Source organism: Pleurodeles waltl, chromosome 7 (genome assembly GCF_031143425.1).
Source record: "Pleurodeles waltl isolate 20211129_DDA chromosome 7, aPleWal1.hap1.20221129, whole genome shotgun sequence".
NCBI classification, from domain to species: domain Eukaryota; kingdom Metazoa; phylum Chordata; class Amphibia; order Caudata; family Salamandridae; genus Pleurodeles; species Pleurodeles waltl.
The window spans coordinates 1,285,461,228-1,285,482,317 of record NC_090446.1 but is presented as its reverse complement, the minus strand read 5'-3'; the positions used below and the strand labels follow the sequence as shown (position 1 = coordinate 1,285,482,317).

Here is a 21,090-nt window from a genome sequence, read left to right as displayed (position 1 = left end):
GAAAACGCGCAAGCGCGACGCGGGGCACCTTGAAGATGTTGTGCTTTTATCTGGCGCCTTCAGTAAGAGTGAGCGCGCGCACAAGCGCATACCTTCCCGGGAGGGCTGTATCCCCGGCGTAATGGGTGAAAAGCTTCACCACAAATCGGACCTTGATGTTGGGTCGCAGAGAGGCATCACTGGTGACTCATATGGGGACTCCTCCTCAGTGGAGGACGAGGAGGCTGGCGCCCGGGAGCTTCTTTGCAGGAAACCTTGGATTCTGAGGACTCTGGTTCAGACATGTTTGAACCAGAAGGAATTTATCATCCTCGTTCGTCGGAATGGATACCAGACCACAAGGTGGCTGAGTACGTGGCAGCAAAAATTAGACAACCTCTTGATAAGGAGGTGCGCTCCCGATTGAAAGCGGAATGCCCTCGTCCAACGCTAATGGACAAGGTAGCTGCCACGCCGGATATCAACCCGAAGTTGTGTACCTTTTTTTCCAAGTACATGAAGGACCCTAAGAAGGGTATAGATAGGTCCTGGAGGACGTGCCAGGACAAACTCCTGGATGTGTTAGGGCCCCTTACTCAAATAATTCAACTGGCAGTACGTGCCAAACAGTCAAACTCACCCCTCCCAACTGACGTTGTGGCGGGGTGGGCCCAGAGAGCAGTATGTCTCCTGGGCAACGCCAACTGTGCCCTCTCTGCTGAAAGGCGCAGATCTTTACTTATCAAAATTGACCCTAAGTTGGGGGAACTTTCTAATTCGGAGGCAGGGGCTATTGCCCAAGGCAACTTATTTGGCGATCCTTTTGTGAAGGAACTGGGAAAATTTGTGCCCACCTTTTCGGCACTTGACAAAGCACAAACGTCTATAAAAAAGATTTTTCCAAATAAGGTTTTTGGAGGGGCCGGACGAGGTAGGGGCCGCTCTTCCGGCCGCCATTTCCAACAAGGCCCTGCTGCATACAGAAACAACGGTTGGCGTGATGGTCGCCAGGGAACCTTCTACCCCAACAGAGGCAGAGCGCATAGACTCGCCCGGGGAGCAAGTAATGCCCCAGGAGGACCCTCCGGTGAGGCTTATCCCTTTTTCTCCTCAAAGATTTGGAGGGAGGTTACGTTTATTCAGAACCGCTTGGGAACGTATCACCTCAGATGCCTGGATACTTCAAACAGTCTCCGGTTTCCAAATAGAGTTTTGGGGAACACCAGTCCAGGACTCTCTACCCATTCCTCTAGTCTTTTCAAGGGCAGAATCCAATCTCATAGATACGGAGGTTCAGGATCTCCTCCAGAAAGAGGCCATTTGTGTCACGTCCTTGCACCCCAGGGGTTTCTTAAGCAACATCTTCCTTGTGGAGAAAAAGGACAAGGGTTTTCGCCCGGTCATCAATCTCCGGTCCTTCAACGAATGGGTAACATACAGGCATTTCAAAATGGAGGGCATTCATTTACTCCGAGATCTCCTCTTGAAAGGGGACTGGATGGTTCGCCTGGGCCTCAAAGATGCTTACCTCACAGTCCCGATTTATCCGCCTCACCGCAGGTTCCTACAGTTTCAGTGGAGGGATCAGGTGTTCGAGTTCACCTCTCTCCCATTCGGTCTGTCATCAGCACCATGGTGCTTTACCAAACTCCTCAAACCGGTAGTGGAGGTTCTCCGGTCGCAGGGAATTCGTCTTATCATTTATTTGGACGACATCCTTCTTATGGATCAAGCCAGGTCTCAGCTTATCTACAATATGAACACAACTATTGTGCTTCTGCAGAATCTAGGGTTTGTGATCAACCAACAGAAGTCAGATCTCCTCCCTTCCCAAACCATGATTTTTCTGGGTTTCCTTATAGACTCCCGGTCAGCATCTCTCAGTCTCCCCATCCCGAAGATTTCCAAAATCAGGAAGGAAATAAAGAAGGTCCTAAGACGCAACAGGATTTCGTTGCGCCAGTTGGCCAGGATAGTGGGTCTGCTTTCATCATCGATTCAGGCCATCTTTCCGGGCCCCCTCCACTACAGGGCCCTCCAACGCCTCAAGGCCTATCATCTTCGACGCGGGGTCACATACTCCGAGTTAATCTCCCTCTCTTTGGAGGCAAAGACGGAGTTACATTGGTGGCTGGACCACATGGAGGCATGGAATGGCAGGGCCATCTTCGGAGCCTCTCCAGATCTGGTGATAGAGTCGGATGCCAGTGGCCACGGTTGGGGAGCGCGTTGCGGGAATATCTTGTTCGGGGGACGCTGGACACCTCGAGAGCTCGAAATGCACATCAATTGTCTGGAACTCCTTGCAGGCTCTTTTGCGATCAAGTCCCTAACACGGGACAGAATTTCCTGTGTGGTTCTCCTACGCATGGACAATGTCTCAGCGGTTCAATACATCAACAGCCTGGGGGGGACACGCTCGAAGGCTCTAGCGGATCTAGCGAAGGATTTTTGTCTGCAACATCAGATATCTGTCACAGCAGAGTATCTCCCGGGGGATCAGAACGCCGTGGCAGACTGGAGTTCCCGTTACTTAACGGACTCCAGCGATTGGCAATTAGACCACATGATTTTTCAATCAATAATGAATCGATGGGGTCCCTGCTCAGTGGACCTGTTCGCTTCCAGATGGAACGCCCACTTGCCTCTGTACTTCAGCTGGCGCCCGGATCCGGGAGCCGCAGCAGTGGATGCTTTTCTCCAAAACTGGGAGCCGCATCTGGGATACGCTTTTCCCCCGTTCCTCCTTATCCCGAGAGTTTCGGCTCAGGTTCGTCGCCAGAGAGCGACAGTGGTTCTAATAACCCCGCTTTGGAGATCCCAGGCGTGATTTCCAGCTCTTCTCGAGCTCTCTTGCGAACCTCCAATTCGCCTTCCGGTCTTTCCATCACTCCTTCGAGATCCATCAGGAGTATTCCATCCCCTAGTTCTCCAAGGCCATTTATATTTGGTGGCATGGAAGATTTCAGGTATCGCTGGGAAGATTGCCGACTTTCACAAGAAGCTAGGAAATTCATTTCACAGGCTTGGGCACCTGGAACACGTAAACGATACAACTCCGCTTGGACTAGGTGGTCTCGCTGGTGTATGGACAAACATTTCAATCCCATGGGGGCCCGCGTTACCGACATCCTTGCCGAACTGGCGGAGTCGGGGTTGGCTTACCGTACGATAAACTCTTTTAGATCAGCTATCTCAGCAGGTCATCCTCCTCTTGACGATCAACCGATCGGGGAACATCCTTGGGTATGTAAGCTCCTTAAAGGTATTCGACTTTCCAGGCCTCCACAACCTAGATATTCGGAACTATGGGATGTCAACCTAGTTCTTAACTTATTATCCTCGTGGCAGGATAATCAATTCCTGTCGAGGAAGGAGTTGTCAGCAAAACTAGCCATTCTTTTATGTCTTATTTCATGTAAACGGGTATCAGATATAAGGGCGTTGGATATCTCTGCTCGAATTTTTTCCCCAGAAGGAGTAACTTTTACGATCTCTAGGAGAACAAAAAATAATACAAGGTCTGTATCTTACCCCGCTTTCCCTAGCGCTCCTAAGTTATGTGTGGTACGCTGCCTCAAAACCTATGAGAGCGTAACCATGGGACTCAGACCTCCGAGGGAGAATCAACTTCTAATTTCATTAAAGAAACCTTTTAGGGAAGTCTCATCCCCCTCCATCGCCAGATGGGTTAAGTGGATTTTAGCGGAGGCTGGTGTCAATGTACAAGTGTTCGGCGCACACTCCACTCGGGGTGCCATGGCCTCAAAAGCCATCCAAGTTGGAGGTCGACACGAAGACATTATGAGTGCTGCGTATTGGTCTTCAGAATCTACTTTTAAAAAGTTTTATTTCAAACCAATACATGAGGCAGCCTCTCTAGTGGTAAGTAAGCTTTGAACTTGCATAATCCTCGCCTCCGGTCCTGCCATAGAATGCGAAATTTCCTAGCTATCGTGAAGGAAAGTTTCAATTCTATTAAGGACACAGAGGCGAGGATTATCCCACCCTTCACAGGACACGTGTTTTCCCACCCGAACGTCACGCCTCCTCGTTCTGAGGTAGTATATATTTATATATATATTCTATTACGCACTTATATATATTTAATGGTATGAGTTCTTAACGAGTTTAATTGTTGGATTGTCTGCATTAACTCATGAATCGTTTTCTTTCTGCAATGCCTAGGATCTTATGGACATACAGGTTTTTGGTTGCTTATTATTATCAGCATAGATCAGTCTACTTAATCTCTCATATCTACCCATAGGACCAGAGACAGCGGCCTCTTGAGACATCTGCAATTCCTTTTGCAGCGAAGTCTAGGAAGATTGACAGGCTTGTGGATATATATACTGCCGGCAACACTGGATCCTCATTGGATGACGGTTTCCATGGCGGCAGTCTCGTGGAGCTCATTGCTGTTTTTTGTTTCTTGTGTTTAACTTTGAACTTGCTGTTTAAATAAAAAGTGAAGAAAGATATGCATAATCCTCACCTCCGTGTCCTTAATAGAATTGAAACTTTCCTTCACGATAGCTAGGAAATTTCGCATTCACTACTGTTTTGGTCTCTTTTTGACTTTGGATTCTTTTTGACTTTAGTAACTTTAGAAGTGCAGTTTATGAATAGCAATGGAGTTACTCTTTTGTGGGTGGGCAACCCCTCCCGGGTGGGCAACCAATCCCTAGCCCTACCTTAACTCCTCGTTACAAAACCCTATCCTTCTGCTCTTTGGTAGTAAATATTCCCCATTTTTCAACCACTCCCCCCTTCCACCCTTTTTTAGTACTATAACGTATATTTACATGTGCAGAGACTCTGAACTCGATAAGGATCACTGGACAGAAAAAGATCGGAGGTGGAGATGTTAACTTTGCACGTAGGTTTCTAAATTGCATTGCGTAGTACGATTTGTAACACTACAAAACATATCACGAAAAGCAGTACGGAAACACAATGTTTTTGTTTCCAATATTATTTTCTCAATATTTGTTGCAATCTTTTTGTTTCTTATATTTTGTCATATGAGGCACTGCTGACCCCTCTGCCACTGCAGCTACTGCACCTGTTTTGTTTTTACTAGGGATGTTTTCGCTACTACAATCAATGCCATATACATGTGTGTGTATGTGCACACAACTGTGTACACTATACCCCAAAAAAGATGCATATATCAAAGGAGTGAGGGGAAGAGCAGGAGTTAAATTGGGGTTAGAGCAGTGTGAAAATGTTCCACTTCTACCTATGTTCATGTGAGACATAGTGCCCACCTGTGAGGGTCATATCTTTTGCATGTTTGCAGTGCTTAATTTCAGAAGGTGGTTGGGCCCACTGCCACTCGTTTTTTTGTGACCAGCACTTATTTTTCTCAACAGGTATTGACCCAGAGCAAGAGCAACACAGAGAAAGACACAAAAAGAGGCAGGGAGTGTATAGTGATGAATTAAAGAGGCATCAGGCAGAATGAACACTACACAGCCTTGGATTGAAACATCCGGACCTTTGATGGCACCAGCCACAGGCTTCTGATAAAGCTTTGCACCCTGGCACTTATTCATTTACAAAATAAGCACTCACAGTGTTTAATTTGGGCTAGTGTTTGCAGTTGGGATCCACCAACACTTATTTTTGGGGAGCAGGACTTATTTTGTTTTCATATTTCTTTGCCCCAAGACAAGTGAAGAAGAGCAGAAATGGAGGAAAGAAGAAGGAGGAGGGAGAAACACAATGACAAAGAGAGAAAGCAGGGATGCAAAAGAACCTACAAAAGTTATTTGAAGGGATAAAGAGTGTCTGGTAGTGGCTGAGAGAGGCACGCCATGGAATTCATCCTTGGTATTTAGCAATTGAGGCATTAAGCAACACCAGCAGCTGGTACCTAAGCAAAGCTTCTGACACCAGCACTTATTCGTTTACAACTATGAAGAAAGAAGAGTAGGAGAACTCAAGAGTAAAACACAGGCGGACGGATGAGAGAGACCTGAGAGAGGAGAGTGGTTGCGAGACAACCAGGAGAGTGTAGTGGGAAAAGGAAGGTTCAAAACACCAGAGAATACAGACAAAACAGGCAGGATAACATTGTGGTTACAGAGTAATGGGGTTAAAATATGAGAGATACCAGGCAGCCAAGAGAAGATGAGTTTTGAAAGAGTGCTTTACACTTCAAAGATGAAAATTCTTCAGAGGGAAGGGTAAGTCAAGGGTAGGCTATAGCGCTGGTAGCGCCCAGTGCGACAATCTTTTTTGATGCCCACACCCCCCATCCCCCTACTTCCCCCAGCCACTGATGTCGTCCTCCTTGGATCTGCTTACTACCACCGAGCAGAAGTGCCCCTCATCCCTCCATAGCTCCTCTCTCACATACATTTAATTTGCTTTAAAGCAGTGGTTCCCAACCTTTTGACTTTTGTGGACCCTCACTTTATCAGTACTGGAACCCGTGGACCCCGACTGAACCATTATTGGAATCCGGGGACCCCCCAATGAGTCATTACTGAAAGGTGGGGACTTAGTCTGTTAATATTATTACATTTTCTAAGCTGTCACCGACCCCCCTGAGAATGCTTCGTGGACACTCAGGGGTCCCTGGACCACAGTTTGGGAACCACTGTTTTAAAGCTTTAGCAATCCACTCAACTATTTACATAAAATACAGAACTGCACTTTGCAGCAGGCATATTAACCCTCTGTGCTACTTTATGGCGAATCAAAACTGCCACTAGGCAAAACGCTAATCTCTCTCTCTAACAGGAACCTTAATCACAAGCTATCTTGACATTTTCATTGTTGCCTAAAAGTTTAAAGATTAAGAAACTCTGCAACAGGTGTTTTTCGAACCGTAAGTGATTGGTAAACACTACGCCCCCCTGAGGTCAGTGCCACCACTCTAGGTCAGCGCCCAGTGCGTATTTTCTGAAGCATCTTCCTTACTTTAGTCGTTGATAAAGCCCTATTCGGCCTGACCCGACCTCCTCGTCTTCCTCCATTTAACTCTTTTCTGAGGCACTGTGCATTTTCATGTGCATGCTTTCTTTATTTCATGTGTCCCTCTGAGGCTTGCACCTATGACCGACTCTGTGCATTGCTTTGGTCAAAGTCATTCCATAAATTATCGATATGAAACAAATTATTGTTGTGTCGTAAACTATCTAAGCTTTTAACCCGTCTTTTTGTCTGTCTCCAGCTCCTACATTACATCCGAAACGTTCATTTCAAAAACTCCAACGGGGAGGAGGTGTTTTTTGATGCCAACGGGAACCCGCCAGGAATTTATGACATTCTCAACTGGCAGCCGACACCCAAACGCACCTTCAAGTTTGTAACAGTTGGCCGCTTCGACTCCAGAGCCTCTTCTGGGCTGGAGCTCACACTCAATCAGAGCTCAATCACGTGGAATGGAGGGGAGAAACAGGTAGGTATTGCCATGTCGATTTGCACCACAGTAAGTAAGTGAACCTATGAGAAAGTGTGCATTATTCTATCTTGCTGCTAATTTGAAAGGCCCTATCTCACATGGTTTGGAGTAATATTTCTTCGTTGGGCACAGAATCATTATTCCACCAAGTGTCTGGATGGCTGAGGATGGTGGTTTGCTTTTACATATGATACATGAGAAAGGACATATATTTTATTCTACTAAATAGATTGTAATTTGCCAGAAAATAGCCCCACTGTTTAAATAACGTTAAAAAGGCAAGGAAGAGAATAATTGCTTGATATGCTAAAGGGCTAAAAGGCTTTGGTATTGCAAAGGCAGCAAAACGGAAAACTGCAGGCTTTGCGATTGCAACACCCAGAGTCACAGTGTGGTACAGTTCAGTCGCAATTGTCCTTCTGGTTCACTGCAACTCATCCTACATATTTGTGAAAAAGGGGCATGAAATTGCCGTTCATCCTTCCTAACCATCTGCAGTTAGATACATTAATGGTTTGAGACCACTTGTGCAGAAGCAACCCATTGACTGAATATCAAGAACCAAAAGGCTGTTGTATCCCTTCGCAAAGTGAAAGCTGTCCCTGAAGGATAGCTTCCTCTTTGTGACCGTGGGCTATCTGGACATTGGCAAGAGCAGTCGGCAGTCCAGAGGATTGCCGTAAGTGCCCCAGTTTTCATTCGGATGATGCTACATTTAAATTGCAGTCTCTATTCCTTTAAGGGGCAAGTACTGCAATTATGGTATTTTGCAAATTCAAATGAAGTCAGAGAAATCAGCTGTCCCTTGAAGTCCTTTGGGTAGGATTAACAGTGGGAATCCTTCCTCCTTGATATGCACGAGGTATGCGTTTTTTATGGTCCTGCCAACAGTCCAATTTGTTCTGCGATCAATTAGTACATCTGTTGCAGTGACAAAGAAGCCTCAGGTAACAATCTCGCTGGTATGCAATTGCTTTGTGAGCCAAGGTGAAGTTCATCGGGATTTTTATTGACTGTCTTGATTGTGTTACATGAACTGATTAAGACAGTTGTGTTGACTAAACGTAGCTCAGTTAGTTGCGTTGATTAAAAGGCTGGATTTGGTGTATTTGCCTTACTTCCTTAAGATGATTGAGTTGGTTATCCTCACTGGGTTTATTTTCTCGCCTGAGTTAACTTGATTATTAGGGTTGCCTGCAATGGTTTGGTTGGTAGTGCTTCATTGACTGACTGTGTTCAGGCTCTGACTGGGCATACCAAACATTAGGCATATTCTTGGTGGACTGAGTGGGTGGGGGCTGGATTTACTGGTGGTGGTGTCTGGTTCTGTTTCAGGGAGCGGCTACGTTTCTTGCTGCAGTGCTTCAACGCATTAAAGACAATGCAAAATAAATGTTTGTGAAGCGTACTGACCAGACCCTCAGTCACATATGTTTTTGCATTGTGGCTGTTCCTGCGTCCTGCAGGGTCGCCGCTAGCACTTACCTTCAGGATGAAGGGAGGTGAGGGCTTTGCTGTTGCTTGGCACACAGATTCGATTACATATTTCAGAAAGACTTCATTTAAAAACAGTGTATTCTTTTATTATGTGACCCTTGCAACGGATATTAGTTTATGTTAATTATTTCATTGCACTGAGCGACAATTGTTATAAGTGATTCAAATTATGAGATTAAAAACATTCATACCCCTTCGCCACTGTCCTGACGAGAATGCTTTTAGCAGTGGCAGTTGATGGTATTAAAAACCTGTTGGCCGCTACAGACATATACATTACATATATTACTCAATTACATCAAAACACATTACAATAACCATTTTAAAAAGAGAAAATTAAAGTTTCACTTACCTTATCCTGCAGCACGTCCTCGATTTTCTCCAGTCCCGGGCTCCAGACTTCTCCAAAGTGATGTCACAAAGACAATTACCTTTTCCGATTCAGACGCTGCTCTAATGCTGCTAAGCAGCATGAGTGAAGCATCTGGATTAGCTGGAGCAGGCTGGCCCAGAGCTCCTAAAGGCAATGGAGCCCTCTGTCTGCTCTCTAACCCATGTTTTGCACATGTCGGTTTGGCCATTGCAAAGTAGCCGGCCAAACCTACATGCGCACTTCAAAAGGGCCACTCCTCATCGTCAATCGGCAGCAACAGCACACTGGCTCAGCCCCCACACTCCGTTCTCAGAGTACAAAATAAAATGGTTATAAAATCACGTTATTACAATTTTATTTTCACTTTCTGCAGTAGAAACTCTAGATTGAGTAACACTATAGTCTTTGGTTTTTGTGCAGCACATGCTTTGAACTGATGTATTTTAAGGTGCTTTCATGTGATTATGAAAAAAGTAATTTCCTAGGGTCACACAATATGGTGAAGTAGAAGCCAGGATTCATGCTAGGTTTTCTGGTTCCATGATGTGCAATTTGGCCACAACATGGTTGTTGTACCTGGCTTTTTGACAGGGTCATCCCCAAACTTTTTGCCTCCTTCCTCCTATTTTTTCTGACCTGTTGTTGTTGGCTTTTGACCTCTGGGCACTTTACCACTGCTAACCAGTGCTAAAGTGCATATGCTCTCTGTGTAAATTGTACTATTGATTGGTTTATCCATGATTGGCTATTTAATTTACTTGTAAGTCCCTAGTAGAGTGCACTACATGTGCCTAGGGTATGTAGATTAAATACTACTAGTGGGCCTGCAGCACTGGTTGTGCCACCCACTTCAGTAGCCCCTTAACCTTGTCTCAGGCCTGCCATGGCAAGGCCTGTGTGTGCAGTTTCACTGCCACTTCGACTTGGCATTTAAAAGTACTTGCCAAGCCTAGAACTCCCCTTTTTCTACATATAAGTCACCCCTAATGTGTGCCCTAGGTAACCCCTAGAGCAGGGTGTCCTGTGGGTAAAAGGCAGGACATGTACATGTGTAGTTATATGTCCTGGTAGTGTAAAACTCCTAAATTCGTTTTTACACTACTGTGTACTGTGTACTCCAGGTATGAGGCTAACATTGGGGCTGCCCTCATACATTGTTGAAGTGGCAGCTGCTGATCTGAAAGGAGCAGGAAGGTCATATTTAGTATGTCCAGAATGGTAATACAAAATCCTGCTGACTGGTGAAGTCGGATTTAATATTACTATTCTAGAAATGCCACTTTTAGAAAGTGAGCATTTCTTTGCACTTAAATCTTTCTGTGCCCTTCAATCCACGTCTGGCTAGGTTTAGTTGACAGCTCCTTGTGCATTCACTCAGACACACCCCAAACACAGGGTACTCAGCCTCACTTGCATACATCTGCATTTTGAATGGGTCTTCCTGGGCTGGGAGGGTGGAGGGCCTGCCCTCACACAAAGGACTGCCACACCCCCTACTGGGACTCTGGCAGACAGGATTGAACTGAAAGGGGGCTTGGTGCATTTCTTAGACACTCTTTGAAGTCACTCCCACTTCAAAGGCACAACTTAGTATAAAACAGGGCCTCTGCCCTACCTCAAGAGACACTTGCTGGAGAAGAAACCTGAACCAGAAACTACATCCTGCCAAGAAGAACTGCCTGGCTGCTCAAAGGACTCACCTGTCTGCTTTTCTACAAAGGACTGCTGCCTTGCTGTTGGCCTGCTGCCTTGCTGAACTCTTGTCTGGCTGTAAAAGTGCTCTCCAAGGGCTTGGATAGAGCTTGCCTCCTGTTCCCTGAAGTCTCAGGACCAAAAAGACTTATCTCTTTCACTTGGACGCTTCGTGCGCCGAAATGTTCGCCGCACAGCTTGTTTCGCGGCGAGAAAAACGCCGCACACCGACTCTGACCGACGCGATGCCTTCGGGACGACTGAAACTTTTACGCACGGCCTCGCAAGGACAACGCCGCCCGACTTCCAACAAGAAATCGACGCAACGCCTGCCGTGAGAGTGAAATTTCGACGCACAGCCCCGCGGAACGACGTGCAGCCGGAAAACAAGCAGGAGAATCCACGCACAGACCCGGGACATCTGGTAATCCCCGCGATCCATAGAAGGAGACGGTCCGCGTGCCGGAAAACGACGCACGTCTTCCCCCGAGTGAAAAATAACGACGCAAGTCCGTGTGTGAAGGGGCGCAACCGACGCACACACCATTTTTACTCCTGTAGAACGACACACATCTCCCCGCGTGAAAAATAACGACACAAGTCCGTGTGTGAAGGGGCGTAACCGACGCACACACCATTTTTCCACGCATCTCGTCTTCTGCGGCCCTCTGCAGAGATTTTCCACTAGAAACCAGGTACTTTGTGCTTGAAAGAGACTTTGGGGGTCAGGGCCGGGGATGCGGGAGCACCGCCAACAGGCTGGCGGTGCTCCTCAGGACATTCTGACCGCGGCGGTTCAGCCGCGGTCAGAACAGGAAAACCGGCGGTCTCCCGCCGGTTTTCCACCGGTTTTCCGCTGGTTTTCCGCTGTCCTGCAGAATCCTCCATGGCGGCGCAGCTTGCTGAGCCGCCATGGGGATTCTGACACCCCATACCGCCATCCCCAGGAACAGGATGGCGGTATGGGGTGTTGTGGGGCCCCTGGGGGCCCCTGCAGTGCCCATGCCAATGGCATGGGCACTGCAGGGGCCCCCGTAAGAGGGCCCCACTTTGTATTTCAGTGTCTGCTTTGCAGACACTGAAATACGCGACGGGTGCCACTGCACCCGTCGCACATACCCACTCCGCCGGCTCCATACGGAGCCGGCTTCCTCGTGGGGAGGGGTTTCCCGCTGGGCTGGCGGGCGGCCTTCTGGCGGTCGCCCGCCAGCCCAGCGGAAAAGCCAGAATGGCCTCCGCGGTCTTTCGACCGCAGAGCGGCCATATGGCGGCTCCCTCCAGGCGGGCGGCGACCGCCGCCCGCGGGGGTCAGAATGACCCCCTTTGTTTGCTTTTTAAAGGCTTAAGACACTTTATATCACTTTTCAGTGATATCTTTACAAATTCATATTGCAACTTTGATCGTTTTGACCTGCAAATACCCAGATAAATATTATATATTTTTCTAAACACTGTGTGGTGTATTTTTGTGGTGTTATATTATGGTATTGTATGATTTATTGCACAAATGCTTTACACATTGCCTTCTAAGTTAAGCCTGACTGCTCGTGCCAAGCTACCAGAGGGTGGGCACAGGATAATCTTGGATTGTGTGTGACTTACCCTGACTAGAGTGAGGGCTTATGCTTGGACAGGGGGTAACCTGACTGCCAACCAAAAACCCCATTTCTAACAATGGTTATCTCTTTCTTTCGGTTTAGACCAAAGTTTAATGCTTAGTATTCAATTATTTGAGTGGCTAAATCTGTGCACTGTGCTAAATACATCCAGGCCAGGCATGTTTCACATGAACTGATGGTGGTAGTGCTTGAGGAGGGTAATGCTTTAAAGCACACATGAAAATGAAAACCAGAGCACTCACCCTTGGTCAGTGCACTGAGACCATTTGCTTCAGGTAGCTATACATCTTTATTCATTGTCATCCACTCTTGAATTCTTTCATTCATTCATTATTTGACCTATGTCTCCAATCTCCATCCATCTATCCGTTCAAGGATTGTCAAGGTTCTGTAACAGAAAATATGTTGTAAAATGCACCATATTTGCAAATGTTTTCAAAAATTTGGTGGGAGAGAGAATTGTGCAAAAACTCCAGGTACAGTGGTCCAGCTCCCTCACTGTGCTCGCTTGGTGCAATATGAAGGCTAGTCTTAAAAAAATTACCACAGCAGTTATTGGTTCCCAGTCAGGCACTGATACTGTTAATTGCTTTTCTTGAAATTACTATATTGTGTTGTGATGTCTGAACTGGCAGGTTTGATTGTGCTTCTTGAGCTTCCATGGTTGAGTGCGTTACTCAAACTGGCAGGAATAATTTTTTTCTTGAACTCACCAATCCATGCACAGTATCCCACCTTAGTATCTAATGCAGTTAAATGAGACTCCTCTCTGGGGAACATCAAATCCTGAAGTGGGCACAGCACGAAGCACAAAGCTCAGGAAGCTCTGCAGTCTGCAAATTGCACTTTGACAGCAGTTCACCTTCTCATACTGATGAGCTCTTCCTGAGCCCTATAGGCAGGAGAGCATATCAGGGCAACAGGGTCTTTATTCTGTGCTTCAGGGAGATGGTAAGATATTATTAGGAAATCCACTCTTGAAAATGACACTTGTTTGATAGGATTGGGAAGTGTCAGTCTCAGATAACTCCTCACTCAAGCAGCACCTGATGTTCTCAAGCTGAGTAAAGCAGGTTCTTTGAATGCAGGGTTGTCTACCAACCTCTCTTTGTTTTCATATCAACAGGATGTTATTGTATAGCTATTTTAGCCATGTTTTAGACACACTGTGGGGGTCATTCCAACACTGGCGGTCATCGATCGCCAGGGTGGATGACCACGGAAGCACCACCAACAGGCTGGCGGTGGTTCCTTTTGTATTCCGACCGCGGCTGTTAAGCCGCGGTCGCCCAGCCGGGTCCGGCGGTTTCCCGCCGGATTACCCCCGGCTGGGAGAATCCTCCATGGCGCCGCTGCTTGCAGCGCCGCCATGGGGATTCCGACCCCCTTCCCGCCAGCCTGTTTCTGGCGGTTTTCACCGCCAGAAACAGGATGGCGGGAACGGGTGTCGTGGGGCCCCTGGGGGCCCCTGCACTGCCCATGCCGCTGGCATGGGCAGTGCAGGGGCCCCCTAACAGGGCCCCAGCAGGATTTTCACTGTCTGCTATGCAGACAGTGAAAATCGCGACGGGTGCAACTGCACCCGTCGCACCCCTGCAACACCGCCGGCTCCATTCGGAGCCGGCTTCCATGTTGCAGGGCCTTTCCCGCTGGGCCGGCGGGCGCTCCTTTGGCGGGCGCCCGCCGCAGAGCAGCCATTTGGCGGTTCCCGCCAGGCGGGCGGCGTCTGCCGCCCGCCGAAATCAGAATGACCACCTGTGTTAGCCTACTAGGCCTGCCGCTGTGCACGTTAATCTAGTTATATTTTATTCAGCATTGCTTTATTTTTCTAGCAATAGCCACATTTGCGATGCTGTTTTATATTCTTTATCTCATTGTACTTCCGTCTAGGAAAGCTTCACGTTCCTAGTAGGACATTTATTTCACTTTGTGCTTTCTCCAAAGCTACAGTCAGATAGGGTTGCAGACAAATATGGTATGCTGTGTCCCCAACATTCACAGAAAATACTCACTCATAAGTGGGGACTATTTCTTAGAATGTCAGCTGTTTTATTATAAAAACACCCCTTTGTCCTATACACGTTAGAGGGAGATTCCAGCCAGATGACCACGACTGCATGCTGATTGCTTCGTTGCAGCTACTTTCATAGGCGGTGAGACCCCTGATCCACATGGGGATGGTGCCTCTCTAGACTACAGGCTTCTTCCTCCAGGTATGAGGGATGATTTACCCCCAAGAGAGAAACCCGAAGGGCAGATTAGGTTTATTATGCTGCGCTCAAACATAGTATAGGTAGGAGAAAAATATATATATCACTCCTAGTGACAGCATGGTAGGACTGTTATTGTGTTTTACTGTTAGTTACCTGCTTGCTTTAATTGACTTTTATCATCCTAGTTATTGCAATACATGCCTTTTTATCTAAGATGCAGTTACTTCAATAAATCCTTATTGAACTATATTCTACCTCTGTTGTCTTTGCCTGTAGGAGACTTTTGGTAACAGAGAGAAAGGGATGGGATCTGATCGACTATGATTCCCCTGAGGAGTCTTCTTTGTCATGCGCCCGGTTGCCACAATCATCTCGGCTAGAGATGAGGCGCTGCTAGTTAGCCGGAGAACCTGGATTAGGCCGACAGGCGCCATGTGGTGTGGAATCATATTTAGCCCATATTTATACTTTTTTAGCACCGCATTTGGATAATTTTTTCACGCAAAAGTGGCACAAACTTACAAAATACAAGTGTATTTTGTAAGTTCGCTCCACTTTTGCGTCAAAAAGTGGCGCAACTGCAGTACTAAAAAAGTATAAATATGGACCTTAGTACCCACAATCCATGTGCTCCTGTCTCCCAAATCCAGTAGCCTCATTAGCATCATGAGAACCTATGCGACATGGTGCCGCTAACGTTTGGTCAGGCACTAATATTTGGATACTCCTGAGTATCTCTGTCTCATTTAAGGCTAGAGACACCTCAATACTATATACAGAGTCGTCCGTGGTATTGAGGATTTCCTCCTCAGCTAAATAGGTAGTACCTGTCTTGAGCTGTAGGTTGTTCAAGCTTGAACCTTTAAAGGACCAATCCCCACTTGGTGTCCTTAACTCTGAGCATACATCTACCATTACAATGGCGAACCCACAACGGGAAGCAATTGCAGTAAATATGCAACCACCCCTTACTGCACATTTATTGGCTAATGTCATCACGTCCCAGGGGGCTCCAGTCACATTTGTTGTTGAGGCTCATCCAGCTTATAGAACAGACATTTTTTACTCTTGGGTCACTTTTCCAGCATTAGATGGGAACACAAATACATTTCACCACTGCACACCTGCAAACATACCTGCACAATACAGAGCTTATGCATATTTAGAAATACTTTTATCTTATCACAACCATAATAACTGGCTTGATGGTGCCCTATCACATACAATATTACATGTTAGGTTGAGTCCTCTGAGCAATGATGGCCTGACCTGGCTTTTATTGGCCACATATACACCACACCCTGATGCAGCAACCTTAGCAGTAGCTGAGGTTTACCACCTACAGAGCTAATGACAATATACAGACTATTAGTACAATTTGTTATGCAAATATTAAATACTAACCCAGCACGTGCTGCCCCAGTGCAACAACATGCAGTCACGTCAGGCATTAACCCTGCGACTGTACATTCGATCATGGGTAAGGTACCCACCAAGCAGGAGGAAATTCCGATTTGGTTAGCTTAAAACATAAATGCGCTGGAAGCAGTTTTTCCCCATACAGGGCCTCAGGATAAAACATGGAATTCTCACTATGTGCTTGCCACTAGGGATGGTTCCCACATTTGACAACTGCAATACATGTGGTATGGTATTTGCCACGCTCTGTACTACCGCACATGGTACACCCACACTTGTCAATACTCCGGAGGTGTTAATCAAATTCAAGATGAATAAGGGGCGAAGGACGGTCATTAGTAGCGCTGTCCTCTGGTCTGTCGATGCTTACTATACTTACAGTGTACAGTTGTTGGTTAATGTGTTGTAAAGTACTGCACTGACTCTGTAGGGGTGGGTGCTGTTCTATCGATCTGCTTGTGGAAGTCGTATTGGTTGGGTTGCCCTAATCTAACATCACTGATGTTTTATCTCTTTATGCACACTCAATTCAGCAAAATGTGTGGACTCGGATCTGGTATCTTTAAACTGTTATTGGCATAGACTGTGTGATTGGATTGATATTCCCCCCTAAAGTAATATGCTATAATGCAGTACATAGTTGTATGTGTTTATTTTTATGCATAAATAAACAATAAAGAAAATAATAATAATAATATGGGGCTGCCCCAGCCCTGGATTTGGGGATGCAATTAATGGGCAATTTCGCCACAGTATCTGCAATCATATTAAGTAGCCTTAGCGGGGAAGCAGTTGCACTAGCAGTGTGCATGGGGCTCCGGGATGTTCTTGTACAGGATCAAGAACGTGAGCTACCAAAGATTATCGCAGAGACCTATTCTAGTATTGGTCGAGATAGTCTGGGCGCCAGACGGATTCATGCACTATTTCAAGGCAGATCTAATAAAGCTACTCTCAAGCAAACGCCTGAAGGTTCCAAAAAATGCTGGAATAAAAAACAAAAAACACCTAAAAAAGAAAGGGGAGAATCTCCGCACGCGGAGACCACACAAAATAGGTGTAACCTTAGAAATAGGGATAAAATAAAAACTACTGGCAGATATCAATATGGTGATACACACCAATCTTGATCCTTTCAGGACTCACCGGAAAAACGCAGTGAGAGAGGTGGGAGGTCAGAGCAAACAACTGAGTACGTGAAACCAAGAAAGGGCTCACAATGCTCGTCTGAAATTTCAGTTAAAAAAGAAGAGAAACTTCCCCAACAAAAACCCCAATTTATAAAGAAAAAAGTGACAACATTTACAATCCAACATGCCATTCAAGAAGAGGGCTTTACTGAAGAACAGGAAGTGGGCATTGGCACTGCTCAACAGTGCAGCAAATATGAAAACTGATGATTTATTACAAGTTGTGACTGCGGGCATGAGTGTCTCCTGAGATTGAGATTGGGTGTACAGAGTAACTATTCAGTTAGAAGGAGACATTGAACGTAGAATAGACGCCATCTTGCGTTGTTTCTATTAATGATATTTTTCTGTCTGAAAAAGATTGGCCGCCAGATTTCATCTGCAATCTCCCTTATGGAGAGGATGCAATTGAAAAATCCTTCTCGCCCTTTGTTCTCTGAAAGCTCATTGAAATGCATGCCATGATTGGGCAGTGGCGCAGGCACCTGCTTTATATCGCAATCGTGTAGGTGAGACAAAGATTCCCCCTACCACGTAATACCACTAAAATCCAAACCTCATCCTCAATACCCAATAAAATATGATGCAAAAGCACCCGTGAGGGAAATCCTCAACCAATTGGAGTACCAGGGTGTCATTGAACCCTGAGACTCATCCATGAATAATCCAATATTTCAAGTCACTAAACCCATCCATTCATATAGAATAGTCTGAGACTACAGAGACTTAAAGTCACACAAAAACATTTGCCATACAAAATGCACATAGCACAGCACTTATGAAAAATATAGTGCGCAAAAAATACAAGACGACCCTGGATATATCCAACAGGTTTTTCTGCCAAAACATAGCGCCTGGAAGTAGGGACATAAGTTTTAGCACCCTTGGCTCTCTCCCACAAGGGTACAAGAACAGCCCAGGACTGTTCTCAGCTCGTGTAACATCTATCCTACACAACATTGACCCTGAGGCATTGTCATATGTGGATGACATTTATCTCACAGACAATGGCCTCATGCAACATTTAAGATGGGTAGCCTACATTGTTGTAGGATTTGCCGATATCAGCTATAAATTCAACTTCAAAAAAACAAAAATAGCCTTCCTTAGTGTCCTTTTTCTGGGATACAAATTGTCAGATGAAGGCAGGATCCTGGCACCAGAATCTTTAGAAAAATGAGCACAACTACAACCTCCAAACACAATAGAAAAGCTCCAGTCAGTGTTCAGTTTTTTAAACTTTGGCAGAACATATGTTCCAGATTATGCACAACACATTAAACCATTGCATGACCTAATACGTCTCGACTTTACCACTAAATTCTGGACAGTCGAACATACACGCATTCTAAAAGCTTTGTAAAACAGACATGCTTGAGGAAAGCACTTGCACAAAAGGGACAATAAAACAAATTTGGTCATCAGAGTAATTGCTGGTGCCATTGGTAGCACCTATGAGGCATTCAGCAAGGGTGAGACTGTTCTAATTGCATACAAATCAAACTTATACTTCACAACTGAACAACGCTTTGCTCCCGCTGAGAAAATCCTCACTGCTGTTCAGATGGCAGTCCTTAAAGAGAGACCTCTTGCCCACGGGGAGTGCATTATTGTAGCGTCCCCCATCCCATCCATAGAGGCTGTTACCGAAGCAAGCGTTCCAAATGTTAAAGCATTATATCCACGTTGGATCCAATGGGAAACGTCTCTGATAGTCATTGATGTTGATTATGTTTTTGACTCCAAATCACAGACCCAAGAATTTTTACAATATGAACTTGAGTATCCCGTTCCAGCAAATATATTGCCTATTGAACAATATCATAGAATCTTCTACACTGATGGTTCAGCCCAACCAGCAATAGGAACGAAACATCAATACTCCTCTGTTTGTGCAGTCGTGAGTGGTTACATGAAGGATGGCAAGTTCCATCCACAAAAATACTTACTTGCAGACTCTAGGAGATTGCACTGCACAACTTGCAGAGCTCAAGGCTCTGGTGATGGCATTGGAACATACGGGTCATGAGCAGATGACTTTGATTGTCTGTGATTCATACTATTGTGTCCAGTCCTTCAATGAATATCTGCATTACTGGCACCAAAATGGGTTCAGAGACTCAAAAGGCAATACCATTAAACACAGACTACTGCGGAGGAAAGTAGCGGAGCTGAAAGAAACGCTACCTAATGTCCACATTGTGCATTCACTAGGACATCAACGTGTTGGAATATACGTTGAAGGCATTACTCTGGCTGATGAAGCATCCAAATCAGCGGGAGCCCTGGCTTCTGTTGCTGCAGCAGCTCGTTCCAAGGTAAAAGTAGATGATGAAACACTGGCACCCATGAAAGCTTCGGCTGACGGCACGCCTCTACCTAAAGTGTATCCTGCTCAATATTCCTACCGGATGGCAGGCTTGTTTGATGCACAAGTAACAATACCAGGTGTGGGAGTTTAATTAATTCCCAATAAAGACTTAAGACCTGAACTAATAAAAGTAGCGCATGAGGGAGTTGCTTCATGCTGGTGTGGCGGCTACAATTTCCTTATTACAATCACGTTATTGGTGGCCAGATCTCTACAAACAGACCAAGCAGTATGTCCTTTGTTGTGACATGTGCCAGAAAATAAAAGAGTCCACCGTGAAACGCCCACCGCAGACACCCCTCCTAATTTCCAACAAAACTTCACAGTGTGAACCTGGAACATTGTGGTCCCCTAACACAAGACACTACATGCAAATATGTCTTATTCACTGTTGACTTATGCTCCAGATTTCTATTGGTTTGACCACAACGCTTGGCTGACGCTCGAACTGTCATTAAAGTATTGAGAGTCTTTATCGCACATATGCTTTTGCGGCTTTCCACTCAGATCGGGGCACTGCTTTTGCCTCAATGGCTTACAGGGACACCATGGCTTTGTTAGGGGTCCAACTGCATTACTCGTCTCCATTTCATCCCGAGGGAAATAGTGTCGTGGAGCGGCAAAACCGAGATTTAAAGCAATCCTTAACAGCTAGATTATTAGGCTCAGGTTGTAGTTGGTTTACACATCTATAAGGAGTCCAGAGAGCACTCAAATGTATGTTCCAGACCTTGATGGTCCTGGCTTGGAAGCAGCGGATACACCCTTTGACATAAATGAACGCGTCACTGTCTTGCAGGACTTACAATAGTTCCATGATGACAACGCATCTGCCAATGCTGCCTCCTCTGGAATTAGGGATGTACCAGTAACATCTACTGGCTAGATTCCTAAACTTGGTGATCTAGTGTGTGAAAAGATTGCTGTGAAAAAGGAGTTCGGTCCTTCTTATCGTGCACCGGTTCCAGTACTGGGAATACACAGTACCAGAATTGTGATTCTACCACCGCTGCCTGGCTCTAAAGAAAATCACTTTGTCTCCATTAACAATATCAACTTACACTATGTGGCCGATCCTGCACAGCAGACCAAGAGGACTGCTGGGTAGTGTCTGAATCCCTCCCACTACAGACCAACAGGTTCCCCTACAAGTCTTCAACAACAACGCTGACACCTCTCCGATCTTGGGGAGGGTGGAAAATGAGCTTTCATTGGTTCCTCTTACAACTACTTCTACAATCAGTAATGAAAATAATGAGCAATTTCTTACAAATTCTACACAAACGAATGTCGTAATTTATTATGAACCACCAAGGGATT

The 21,090-nt window shown here is 45.9% G+C and overlaps 1 protein-coding gene across 1 annotated transcript in view; it reads left to right on the top strand.

The window, feature by feature from the left end:
- LOC138247037 (extracellular calcium-sensing receptor-like) overlaps positions 1-21,090 on the top strand; it is a 225,918-nt gene that overhangs the window by 26,511 nt on the left and 178,317 nt on the right. The window contains exon 3 of the mRNA XM_069201786.1: positions 7,166-7,393. Coding sequence (XP_069057887.1) covers positions 7,166-7,393 — 228 coding nt within the window. The remainder of the gene's footprint in view (positions 1-7,165; positions 7,394-21,090) is intronic.